The sequence below is a fragment of the Puma concolor genome, chromosome A1, assembly GCF_028749965.1.
Source record: "Puma concolor isolate L17-30 chromosome A1, mPumCon1.1.hap2, whole genome shotgun sequence".
NCBI classification, from domain to species: domain Eukaryota; kingdom Metazoa; phylum Chordata; class Mammalia; order Carnivora; family Felidae; genus Puma; species Puma concolor.
Window position 1 is genome coordinate 190,097,380 of NC_141667.1, and position 14,023 is coordinate 190,111,402.

Sequence of the window (14,023 nt, forward strand, 5' to 3'; positions counted from 1 at the left end):
CACAGAGGTATAGAAGAGTTCCATGAACCTCACCTTTGGTTAGTTCTGTTTGTTTCAGGAGCCACTTTGATGAGACTGTCAAGACTCTGGCCCCTTTAAAACATGGAAGAAGTGATCAGATCAGTGGTTGATTTATATCATGTGGTTGCAAATATTTGTTAAAACTGAGAACCATTTTATATTGTAAAAATATTTTAGTGTAAAATATTTATAAATATAGAGTTCATCTCAAAGGATTGGAATTTTCAGTCCTATGAATATATATATATTTGGACATAACTACAGCTGCATAGAAGTAATAAAAAATAATCAATGGTTTTAGAAAATTCATGATATGCCAGGCACTGATCAAGTGATTCACAGGATTTATATAATTTAATCAATCATCCAATATAGGGAGTATTATCCCATGTTCACAAAGGGAAAAACTGAGACACAGACACAGAAAGATTAAGTGAAAGTGAAGTAATCTAACTCAAGAGTTAGATTCCATGATACCAACTTTCCATGATACCATGATTCCATGATACCAACCATTGTACTGGAACTTAGTAATTGAATCAGCATTGGAGTGACGAGACAGCACCTGGTCCAATTTCCTTACTGTGAGGACAAGAAAAACTGAAGCCCAAATAGAAGTGACCAACTACATTTCACACGGTTAGTGAGGGCAGAGCCAGACCTAGATCCAAATCTATAGTCTCCCATTTAGTTCTCTTTCACCTCTTCTATGCCATCCTCTGCTTAAGAAAAAAATACAAATTGGGACGCCTGGGTAGCTAAGTCAGTTAAGCATCCCACTCTTGATTTCGGCTCAGTTCATGTTCTCACTGTGGGTCGTGAGATTGAGCCCCACGTCAGGCTCTGCGCTGGCAGCTTGGAGCCTGCTTGGAATGCTCTCTTTCCCTCTTTCCCTGCCCCTCCCCCACTCATGTGCACACACACATGTTCTCTCTCTCAAAATAAATAAACTTTAAAAAAAAGAAAAGAAAACAAAACAATAAAGTGTCTTGTCCATTCTTGGAAATCAACTATGCATCTAACTAATCAAAGTTACCTCCATTATATTAAAACTTAATTAACCATTTTATTATTTTTTTAATGTATGAAATTTATTGTCAAATTGGTTTCCATACAACACCCAGTGCTCATCCCAAAAGATGCCCTCTTCAATGCCCATCACCTACCCTTCCCTCCCTCCCACCCCCCCCCCCCCCCATCAACCCTCAGTTTGTTTTCAGTTTTTAAGAGTCTCTCATGCTTTGGCTCTCTCCCACTCTAACCTCATTTTTTTTTCCTTCCCCTCCCCCATGGGTTTCTGTTAAGTTTCTCAGGATCCACATAAGAGTGAAAACATATGCTATCTGTCTGTCTCTGTATGGCTTATTTCACTTAGCATCACACCCTCCAGTTCCATCCACGTTGCTACAAAGGGCCATATTTCATTCTTTCTCATTGCCACGTAGTACTCCATTGTGTATATAAACCAAAATTTCTTTATCCATTCATCAGTTGATGGACTATTAGGCTTTTTCCACAATTTGGCTACTGTTGAGAGTGATAAACATTGGGGTACAAGTGCCCCTATGCATCAGTACTCCTGTATCCCTTGGGTAAATTCCTAGCAGTGCTATTGCTGGGTCATAGAGTAGATCTATTTTTAATTTTTTGAGGAACCTCCACACTGTTTTCCAGAGTGGATGCACCAGTTTGCATTCCACCAACAGTGCAAGAGGGTTCCCATTTCTCCACATCCTCGCCAGCATCTATAGTCTCCTGATTTGCTCATTTTGGCCACTCTGACTGGCGTAAGGTGATATCTCAGTGTAGTTTTGATTTGTATTTCCCTGATGAGGAGCGACATTGAGCATCTTTTCATGTGCCTGTAGGCCATCTGGATGTCTTCTTTAGAGAAGTGTCTATTCATGTTTTCTGCCCATTTCTTCACTGGATTATTTGTTTTTCAGGTGTGGAGTTTGGTGAGCTCTTTACAGATTTTGGATACTAGCCCGTTGTCCAATATGTCATTTAGAAATATCTTTTCCCATTCTGTTGGTTGCCTTTTAGTTTTGTTGATTGTTTCCTTTGCTGCGCAGAAGCTTTTTATCTTCATGAGGTCCCAATAGTTCATTTTTGCTTTTAATTCCCTTGCCTCTGGGGATGTGTCAAGTAAGAAATTGCTGCGGCTGAGGTCAGAGAGGTCTTTTCCTGCTTTCTCCTCTAGGGTTTTGATGGTTTCCTGTCTCACATTCAGGTCCTTTATCCATTTTGAGTTTATTTTTGTGAATGGTGTAAGAAAGTGGTCTAGTTTCAACCTTCTGCATGTTGCTGTCCAGCTCTCCCAGCACCATTTGTTAAAGAGACTGTCTGTTTTCCATTGGATATTCTTTCCTGCTTTGTCAAAGATGAGTTGGCCATACTTTTGTGGGTCTAATTCTGGGGTTTCTATTCTATTCCATTGGTCTATGTGTCTGTTTTTGTGGCAATACCATGCTGTCTTGATGATTACAGCTTTGTAGTAGAGGCTAAAGTCTGGGATTGTGATGCCTCCTGCTTTGGTCTTCTTCAAAATTACTTTGGCTATTTGGGGCCTTTTGTGGTTCCATATGAATTTTAGGATTGCTTGTTCTAGCTTCAAGAAGAATGCTGGTGCAGTTTTGATTGGGATTGCATTGAATGTGTAGATAGCTTTGGGTAGTATTGACATTTTAACAATATTTATTCTTCCAACCCATGAGCACGGAACGTTTTTCCATTTCTTTATATCTTCTTCAGTTTCCTTCATAAGCTTTCTATAGTTTTCAGCATACAGATCTTTTACATCTTTGGTTAGATTTATTCCTAGGTATTTTATGCTTCTTGGTGCAATTGTGAATGGGATCAGTTTCTTTATTTGTCTTTCTGTTGCTTCATTATTAGTATCTAAGAATGCAGCTGATTTCTGCACATTGATTTTGTATCCTGCAACTTGGCTGAATTCATGTATCAGTTCTAGCAGACTTTTGGTGGAGTCTATCGGGTCTTCCATGTATAATATGATGTTATCTGCAAAAAGTGAAAGTTTGACTTCATATTTGCCAATTTTGATGCCTTTGATTTCCTTTTGTTGTCTGATTGCTGATGCTAGCACTTCCAACACTATGTTAAACAACAGCAGTGAGAGTGGACATCCCTGTCATGTTCCTGATCTCGGGGAAAGCTCTCAGTTTTTCCCCATTGAGGATGATATTAGCTGTGGGCTTTTCATAAATGGCTTTTATGATGTTTAAGTATGTTCCTTCTATCCCGACTTTATCGCGGGTTTTTATTAAGAAAGGACGCTGAATTTTGTCAAATGCTTTTTCTGCATCAATTGACAGGATCATATGGTTCTTATCTTTTCTTTTATTAATGTGATGTATCACGTTGATTGATTTGCGAATGTTGAACCAGCCCTGCAGCCCAGGAATGAATCCCAGTTGATCATGGTGAATAATTCTTTTTATATGCTGTTGAATTCGATTTGCTAGTATATTGTTGAGAATTTTTGCATCCATATTTATCAGGGATATTGGCCTGTAGTTCTCTTTTTTTACTGGGTCTCTGTCTAGTTTAGGAATCAAAGTAATACTGGCTTCATAGAATGAGTCTGGAAGTTTTCCTTACCTTTCTATTTTTTGGGAATAGCTTGAGAAGGATAGGTATTATCTCCACTTTATATGTCCGGTAGAATTCCCCAGGGAAGCCATTTGGTCCTGGACTCTTATTTGTTGGGAGATTTTTGATAACTGATTCAATTTCTTTGCTGGTTATGGGTCTGTTCAAGCTTTCTATTTCCTCCTGTTTAAGTTTTGGAAGTGTGTGGGTGTTTGGGAATTTGTCCATTTCTTCCAGGTTGTCCAGTTTGTTGGCATATAATTTTTCATAGTATTCCCTGATAATTGCTTGTATTTCTGAGGGATTGGTTGTAATAATTCCATTTTCATTCATGATTTTATCTATTTGGGTCATCTCCCTTTTCTTTTTGAGAAGCCTGGCTAGAGGTTTATCAATTTTGTTTATTTTTTCAAAAAACCAACTCTTGGTTTCATTGATCTGCTCTACAGTTTTTTTTTTTTAGATTCTATATTGTTTATTTCTGCTCTGATCTTTATTATTTCTCTTCTTCTGCTGGGTTTAGGGTGTCTTTGCTTCTCTGCTTCTATTTCCTTTAGGTGTGCTGTTAGATTTTGTATTTGGGATTTTTCTTGTTTCTGGCGATAGGCCTGGATTGCAATGTATTTTCCTCTCAGGACTGCTTTTGCTGCATCCCAAAGCATTTGGATTGTTGTATTTTCATTTTCGTTTGTTTCCATATATTTTTTAATTTCTTCTCTAATTGCCTGGTTGACCCACTCATTCTTTAGTGGGGTGTTTTTTTTTTATTTTTTTTTTATTTTTATTTTTATTTTTTTTTTTTAAATTTTTTTCAACGTTTTTTATTTATTTTTGGGACAGAGAGAGACAGAGCATGAACGGGGGAGGGGCAGAGAGAGAGGGAGACACAGAATCGGAAACAGGCTCCAGGCTCTGAGCCATCAGCCCAGAGCCTGACGCGGGGCTCGAACTCACGGACTGTGAGATCGTGACCTGGCTGAAGTCGGACGCCCAACCGACTGCGCCACCCAGGCGCCCCTAGTGGGGTGTTTTTTAACCTCCATGCTTTTGGAGGTTTTCCAGACTTTTTCCTGTGGTTGATTTCAAGCTTCATAGCATTGTGGTCCGAAAGTATGCATGGTATGATCTCAATTCTTGTATACTTATGAAGGGCTGTTTTGTGACCCAGTATGTGATCTATCTTGGAGAATGTTCCATGTGCACTCGAGAAGAAAGTATCTTCTGTTGCTTTGGGATGCAGAGTTCTAAATATATCTGTCAAGTCCATCTGATTCAATGTATCATTCAGGGCCCTTGTTTCTTTATTGACCATGTGTCTAGATGATCTTTCCATTGTTGTAAGTGGGGTATTAAAGTTCCCTGCAATTACCACATTCTTGTCAATAAGGTTGCTTATGTTTGTGAGTAATTGTTTTATATATTTGGGGACTCCCGTATTTGGCACATAGACATTTATTTAGTTCTTCTTGATGGATAGACCCTGTAATTATTATATAATGTCCTTCTTTATCTCTTGTTACAGCCTTTAATTTAAAGTCTAGTTTGTCTGATATAAGTATGGCTACTCCAGCTCTCTTTTGACTTCCAGTAGCATGATAAATAGTTCTCCATCCCCTCATTTGCAATCTGAAGGTGTCCTCAGGTCTAAAACGAGTCTCTTGTAGACAGCAAATAGATGGATCTTGTTTTTTTATCCATTCTGATACCCTATGTCTTTTGGTTGGTGCATTTAGTCCATTTACATTCAATGTTATTATAGAAAGATATGGGTTTAGAGTCATTGTGATGTTTGTAGGTTTCATGCTTGTAGCGATGTCTCTGGTACTTTGTCTCACAGAATCCCCCTTAGGATCTCTTGTAGGGCTGGTTTAGTGGTGATGAATTCCTTCAGTTTTTGTTTGTTTGGGAAGACCTTTATCTCTCCTTCTATTCTAAATGACAGATTTACTGGTTAAAGGATTCTCGGCTGCATATTTTTTCTGTTCAACACATTGAAGATTTCCTGCCATTCCTTTCTGGCCTGCCAAGTTTCAGTAGAGAGATCTGTCACGAGTCTTATTGGTCTCCCTTTATATGTTAGAGCACGTTTATCCCTAGCTGCTTTCAGAATTTTCTCTTTATCCTTGTATTTTGCCAGTTTCACTACGGTATGTCGGGCAGAAGATCGATTCAAGTTACATCTGAAGGGAGTTCTCTGTGCCTCTTGGATTTCAATGCCTTTTTCCTCCCCCAGTTCAGGGAAGTTCTCAGCTATTATTTCTTCAAGTACACCTTCAGCACCTTTCCCTCTCTCTTCCTCCTCTGGAATACCAATTTTGTGTAGATTATTTCTCTTTAGTGCATCACTTAGTTCTCTAATTTTCCCCTCATACTCCTGGATTTTTTATCTCTCTTTTTCTCAGCTTCTTCTTTTTCCATAATTTTATCTTCTAGTTCACCTATTCTCTAGTTAACCATTTTAGACCTGAGGTCAGGGAGGTCACATTCTTAAACTATCATTGACCTCAGTGTCAGTCCCTTAAAATATTAATTTAATTATCTTTTCAAGCATTGATATGTGTGAAACAAAAAAAAAAAGAAGCATATTAAAACTTACCCTTGCACACTTTTTCCTGTTCTCGGAACCACTTTGATGAGGTTATCAAGATCTTTGGAACTTAAACAAAAAAAAATGATAAGTAAAAATGGAATTAAATCAACTAAGTATTTATTTAAAAGATATATATGCTCAAGATGAATTTTTCTATTAAGTTTTAAGAGAAATCAATACCAGTCTATGTCCTTAATTTTAAAAAGTAAAATTTTGACTTCCATATAGATCATCGATATACTGGCTCAGATTCTTATTTACCCTCAAAATAAAACCATAATATCAGGGCAATATTGAGTTTTTAAAAAAATCAATCAGGAACAATATAATGATTTGCAAAAACTTTCATACACCTCCCAAGTATTTAATCCAACACTGTAGCTGTTACTTAACTATATTTTCATAATAATTTCCATTTTTGGTGCTTTCTTGCTTTAAAGGGATTATGTCATTTGATCCTTCAACAATCAAATGACAAAGGTAGAACAGACATGACCCTCATTTTATGACTAAAGAAGCCTCAGCTCAGAGTGTTCAAGGGACTTGCTCAAAGGCACCCAGCTGGGAAGTAATGGATTTCAGACTTGCTGATTCCAATGCAAAGATTTTTCCACATAGCTTCTCTGATGAGGGCCACAAATTGATGCAGTCAGGGAAGGAAGAAAGATAAGACATAATCTTCACCCTGCATTACTTCTGTTTACTTCAGGGGTCACGTTGATGAGATTGTCAAGGCTCTGGCCCCTTTAAAACATTGAAGAAATGGTGAGGTTAGTGATAGATTAACACCAAATGATGAAAACTATTTATTAAAACTCAGAAACTTTATTAACATTTACTGAGATCATGCCAAAGAATGGAATAATGTTAAAGTTGACTATGTAGGTATTTATACATCTCTGAGATTCAGTGAGACAATATTTTAATCTTGGCAACTTTAGACCAGTCACAAATACTGCACTGGAACTCTGTCTCTATTGTGATTCGTTTAATGTCATGCTCCTAACCTTTGCCAGGTGCACTAAACATTTTCTAATAGTCTATATATGCATCTCATGGAACATTCCAGAAGGCACATCCTCTTAATATCAACTTCCAATATGCTGTGGGAATTTAAAATTAACCTTGAAGAATCCATATTTTGAAAAATTGACATTTATTAGTAGGTTTTCTATTCACAAGACTGGATGAAGATTAATATACCAGTTTGTTAAATTCCGTGATATAGAACCTGGTATCTATCTGGCATTTATAACTATGTGTTAAAACTACAAATTTTGAGTAGTTGCATTGGCAACAAACAATAGGAAGATTAAAATCTATAGAGTTCTGAAATGTAAGATATATTTACTATAATAAAAAACCCCATGTAGTCATTAAAAACGTGTCAGTATTTTGTTGTTATCTTTTAATATTCTGTTTCTAATCTTAATGGAATTTTGTTTTTCTTATTGTTTCTATTTTCCACATGCGCAGCACAAGCCAATAGCCCTGTGACCTACAGAGGATGCCACATGGGTAAAGGACATCCGCAGAAGGTGCTTTTTAAAAATGTTTATTTATTATTTCAAGAGAGAGAGAGAGAAAGAGGGAATATGCACAGGAAGGGTAGAGAGAGGGAGAGAATCCCAAGTAGGGTCCATGCTGTCAGCGCAGAGCCCGATATGGGGCTCAATCCTACGAACTGTGAGATCATGACTTGAGTCAAAATCAAGAGTTGGGAGTTTAACCAACTGAGCCACCCAGGCTCCTCTAAAGAAGGTACTTTTATACCCTGTATCTCCATGCTCTGTGGCCCTACTAGATTGTATCACAAAGTCTCTGAGGTTGCATCTATACAACATCACAGATACAGGTATTTTGAAGCAACTAGATGTTGACTTAAGATTTTACTTTTATCCAGATATCTGAGAATGTATATACCCAGGCTAAAAGCAGCAACAAAAAAAAATGTGTGGACTTTTTTTCATGCAAAATGAAACAACCTGAAAGAACCAACTATTCTACCCCAGAACACCCCCTTGTTGATGTGTTTTTTTTTTTTTTTTTTTTTTTACCTCCTGTTGATTTTTGCCTAAATGAAGTACGTGAGATTTAAATTCCAGAGTCAGAGAAAAAATATTCCAGGATTCTATTTTCACATTTGAGTACTCAAAAAAATAACACAACAGTAAGCATTACAACCGCTCCCTTGTAATACTTGTGTTGATTTTGGAGTTAGCTTTGATTATATTGCCAAGAACTTGATCTCTTTAAACATATTAAATAAAACATATATCAATGAGGGTTTATTTAAATCTCAAAGTAAATAAAATCAATAAAGAAGAGTGTTCTAATTAATGCAGTAATTTAAAATAATATTTTGAGCTAAACTGTGTGAATCAATGCCCCACAGTGTACGCATCCTCAGTATTTATTCATTCCCTCAATCCACAAATAGTTATGGACACCTGTGAATAATACAGACATAGGCTTAGCCCTCATGAAGCTTCCATTCTAACTCAGGAAGAGGCAGGCAATATACAATCAAACATATAAATGAATGTCACAATTCTAAATAACAATACATGCTCTGAAGAAAATTAGAGAGTGCCCGGTGCCTGTGTTCTGGCACAGAACACAACTGGGGTTGGAGGAGGGGGTGGTGACAATTACATTTGGTGGTCAGAAATGACTTCTTTGAGAAAGTGACAATATGAGGGTAGAGCAGTCCCAAAATGGGAATAGCATATGCAGAAGTCTTAAAGCAGGAATGAGCCAGGAATACAAAAAAGATCAGTTTGGCTGAACTTTATTGAACAAGTGAAAGACAATTGCTAAGGGTTAGAATTGTATTCTACCTGAAATGGACAAATATTGTACTTTTTTAAATAAGAGAGGGAGCAGGATTTGGCTTTACATTTAACAGATATACAGTGGTGCCTGGGTGGTTCAGTCAGTTAAGTGTCCAACTCCGGCTCAGGTCATGATCTCATGGTTCATGAGTTCAAACCCCGTGTCTGGCTCTGTGCTGACAGCTCAGAGCCTGGAGCCTGCCTTGGGATTCTCTGTCTCCCTCTCTCTCTGTCCCTCCCCTGCTTGAGCACGCTCTCTCTCTCTCTCAAAAACAAATAAACAAAAAAAAGTTAGGGGCACCTTGGTGGCTCAGTCAGTTGAGCGTCCGACTTCAGTTCAGGTCATGATCTCACGGTTCGTGAGTTTGAGCCCTGCATCAGGCTTTGTGCTGACAGCTCAGAGCCTGGAGCCTGTTTCAGATTCTGTGTCTCCCTCCCTCTCTGCCCCTCCCCCACTCATACTCTGTCTCTGTCTCTCAAAAATAAATAAACATTAAAAGATTTTTTTACGTTAAAAAAATAAAAGATCTACAGAACTTAATTATGCGTAGTAAAAGAAAAAGACAACTACTGTCCCTAAAAGCTCTCAGCAAGCACAAACACACACTGTGCATACTCCCAAGCATTGGACATGGGTGCACACACATACACATCCATGTACATATGTACTCATATACATACAAAAGCATAGATATACACGTATCCATGTATACACAGCATGTGTGCATTGTTATGCAATCACACACAGGTGCGTTTGCAAAAACATGCACATACTCATATGCATGTGGACTGGTGTACATACAAAGGTGCAATTGTACATATATGCACATTCATGCAAACACAAGCACACACACATAAAACATTTATTTGCCTGTAGACACATGTAGGCATGCACATAGTCGCATACCAACATATGAAAAACCAGAGGTGACTATTTGAAATACTCTTTTAAATAAAAATTAGCATGGAAGTCATGGATTTTTCTTGGAAAATCAAAGTAAATTAAATATTTGAACAGTATCTGAATCATTAAGAAAACATAATTCACCTGAATCTTTATCATTGCTCACAATTTCTTGCAGCTACTATGGGCCAGGCAGGATAATGTTATGATCCCTATTTTGTGGATGAGTAAACTGAAGCATGAGAACTAGCAAATGATCAAGCCAGAATTTGAACCCAGGTCTTTAGGATTCCCTGCTCACATTCACTACCTTGAGTTACCTCCCTGAACCCCCATGTAGCCATAGAAATCAATGCTTTCTTCTCAGTCTACTGGGTGCAAATACAAGTCTCGAACTCCCTGCGTTGCTGGACCATGTCATGTTGCTGAGAATAGCACACCAGCTTTTCAACTAGCTGAGTCCTTGCCCTGCTAACTGGGCCTGCGGACATCAGTGACACATTTTTGAATCAACTAATAATATCATGTACTGAGTTAACTGAATGGAAAGAAGTTCAAAGGAAACCACATGGAATTATTTGGTGCACTGGTTTCAGCAACGTACCAACAAGCTCAGTTTCAAATATATTCCATCTGCTTTTTAAAAAATAAAAAGCAGGAGAATATAAGCTTTCCAGATTTACTTGAAAGTTAATGGGTAGGAGAACTCTTTTTTAAGTTTATTTATTTATATTTAGAGAGAGTGTGTGAGAGGGGGAGGGACATAGAGAGAGAAGGAGAGAGAGCCCGACTCAGAGCTCAAACTCATGGAACTGTGAGATCATGACCTGAGCTGAAATAACCCAGACAGCCTTAGGAGAACAAAGTACACTTTGTTAAGCTCTTCATTTTTATACACTACACTACATAGATATATACATGCTACACACAAAAACACTATATATGTGCACACATTGTTTGCACATAAACACATCTACCTATATCCACACATACCACATACATATATTTACATGTAGTTATACTATATACACACACACATTTTGATGGTTAATTTCATATGTTAAGTTGGCTGGGCCACAGAAAGCCTACATATTGGGTCAAACATTATTCTGGGTATGTCTGTGAGGGTGTTCGGGGATGAGATAAACATTTGAATCTGTAGACTGAGGAAAGCAAATGGTCCTCCCTAACATAGGGGCCATGACCCAATCAGTTGAGGATTAGAATGGAACAGAAAGACTGAGTTAGAATGGAGTTTTTCTGCCTGACTGACTGACCTAAGACATCTCTTGGCATTGGAAGCTAAACCATCAGCTCTCCTGATTCTTAGGCATTTGGGTTTGGACTGGAACTATAAATCACTGGCTCTTCTAGGTATCCAGATTGCCAACTACAGAGCTTGGGACTTTTCAGCTTCCATAAGAGCATGAGCCAATTCCTTATCCTATTGTTTCTGTTTCTCTGGAGAACCCCCTTGAGTACACATAAATACTCTTATACCCACACACTTATACATACACACTACTTATATACACACAAATACATTTATACACACACATGCAGTACTTACACATACACACACATACACACTTAAACACACACACACACACACACACACACACACACACAGAAAGGAATCATTTAACTCAATAAAGTCAAATTCCCATTTAATTTTGCAAAATCTGCCAGATAGTAAACTTTACCCATAAATTAAATGCAAAAGATCACTTCTGACTATCACTTGTATAAAACTGCTTAATATGATTTGTTTGGGGAAAAAGAGAGCTTGGTTTGAATTTCAATGCAGTCTCCTGACAAGCAGTCAGGATTCCGATGTGCTTATAAATGCCAAAGGAAGGGGAGGAAGTTTTACATGTCTTACCTCTTGATATTTTTATTTGTTTCAGGATTTGCTTTAATAAATCCATTGAAGTCTTGTTTTCTTTGAACAAAGAAATGAATTTTAATGCATGTTATTAAGTAAAACACTAGTCAAGTGAACAATGATTGGAGAAGTCATATAAGTCAGATACAGTCCTAGACTGGATCAAGACAGGATATAGATTTCTACTCTACAAATCAGATATAATTGCTTATTCTGGTTTTAAATAATGAGAACAATATCAATAATAATATTTTAAAAGTTATAAGGAGAAGAATATATGTCTTCCTATAAACTGAACCATTTCCCCAATGCAAGCCTTTTAAAATATAATTAGGTTATGATGAGTTACAAAGAGCAAAAAAAAAAAAAACAAAAAACAATACGTCACATGGTAGGAAAATGAATGAGTCATTTCTCAGGGGTACACAAGTGACCCTCATAGAAGAGCATTGACATTGAACGATATCAAAAGGGGATGACTTGAACCCAAAAGGATGACAGTGCACAGGGATGGCAGAGGATGACAGAGGTGACGGGACTCAGTGCTGCTACCATGTTGACAGAGCCCTGAAGAGGGGAAACCGTGGTGGAATTTCCAGTGGATACACCTGCCAGTCCCTCCCCTGGGTTGCCTTCAGAGACCATATCATCCTTAGAGAAGTTGATTTACAAGGGTTTTAGTCAAGCCTCCACTTTGGCTTTGCTACTTTGGAGATCTACCTTGAAAACGTTGTTAAGACTATGCTTCATTTGGATACAAAGAAACAATTCAGTAATGCATCCATAAACTAAATCAAAGCCCTAAAATCTGGGATAAAGGGCAACTTAGTATCAAAAATTAGGACGGTTCTTCAAAAATTAAGTAATTTTATTAGGAACAAAAAGGGAAGGTCATGGGGCCCACTGCTACTGTCTCACTCCATGCTAATAAAATATGGTTATGAAGCTAAAATGCAAAATCATTTTATCATAAGATTGTCACTTACAAAAATCAAACTTAAAGACACTAAATAATTCTTACCCAGTGGCATTTTCCCTTCCTTTGGGATTCACTTTGATAACATTATCCAGGTCTTTACCTCTTTAAAAAAAAATTTAGATCAGTTTCCAAGAATTCCCACAGTATTGTATATAACTAAGTATTCCATATTATTGGATGATTAATTGAAAACTTTTGGAGAAAATTATTATACAAGTATTAAATTCATTTTATTATGAAAATTGCCTATCAATAATATAGTTAAGTTAATCTCTGGGATTTTATATTGACCAAATGTAAATTTAGATAGAATCCATTGCAGACCCTCCAAAGTGAAAATCAGGGTGGTAGGGATCAGACACAGAAGACAGAGGGAAAACTCAAAGATGTGACCCCTTCAGTGACACTGAGAAGATCACACAGTGAAATTTGGGGGAAATCAACCAAGATTCAGAAATCAAAACAGGTCTCATCCTCTCCTAGTCTTATCTGTCCTGGCATTCACTTTGATAATCATTTGGAGATCTTGGCTTCTCTGGGGGGAAGAAAAACACATGAAAATTTTGTGTCACTTAGGTTATGTTCAATTTTCTCTGATATCTGTATAAATGAGTGTCCCGGAAAGCGTATCAGATATTTCCAGGCCAAATGACCTAAAAAACTTGGATGTAATTATCCTTAGCTGATCTTTATTAACTCCCACAGCAGCACTTAGTTTAAATCAGTTTAGAAAAGCTTCCTAGCATAGCTCTCACTTTGCAATTTTGTCCTTTATATTTCTTAATTTAAATACAAAACTTGGCTCATGTTTTGTTTAAGAAAGTATAGAATAAGAGATTATGTAGCACATTTCCTGTACTTAGTTCAGTATAACTCAAACATGTGGTCCTATGGAAATAGCATTCGTCATATTCCTTTGCTTACTCTCTGATTGGCTTAAAGTACACTTCATCTGTGATGGAGGAAAGCATAACACTCCCACTTCAAATGACCTATGAAAAGCTAACTTGAAAAAAGAGAGCCCCAGCAAAGTAGGACCTGCACTTAACCTTTCTCATTTTTTTCAGTCCTCTGATTAACTTTAATAAGACTTCCAAGGCCTTGGTTTCTTCATAACATTGGAGCAGGGAGGAAGGCAGAGCAACAGAGAGGAGAGAGAGGAATTCAGTCTCTTATGGCAACAGAAGATTTCTTA

General features: G+C 37.4%; 1 protein-coding gene across 19 annotated transcripts in view; it reads right to left on the bottom strand.

Moving 5' to 3' along the window:
• Positions 1-14,023, bottom strand: part of SCEL (sciellin) — a 176,249-nt gene that overhangs the window by 35,497 nt on the left and 126,729 nt on the right. For 14 of the 19 annotated variants that reach the window (XM_086709977.1, XM_086710077.1, XM_086710031.1 and 11 more), the window contains 6 exons: positions 13,877-13,936; positions 12,871-12,930; positions 11,847-11,906; positions 6,911-6,970; positions 6,233-6,292; positions 34-93 (listed from right to left, as the gene is read on the bottom strand). In XM_086709977.1, the coding sequence (XP_086566103.1) occupies positions 34-93; positions 6,233-6,292; positions 6,911-6,970; positions 11,847-11,906; positions 12,871-12,930; positions 13,877-13,936 (360 nt within the window). The remainder of the gene's footprint in view (positions 1-33; positions 94-6,232; positions 6,293-6,910; positions 6,971-11,846; positions 11,907-12,870; positions 12,931-13,876; positions 13,937-14,023) is intronic. The other 5 variants (XM_086710019.1, XM_086710008.1, XM_086710064.1 and 2 more) reach the window with 3 other exon arrangements.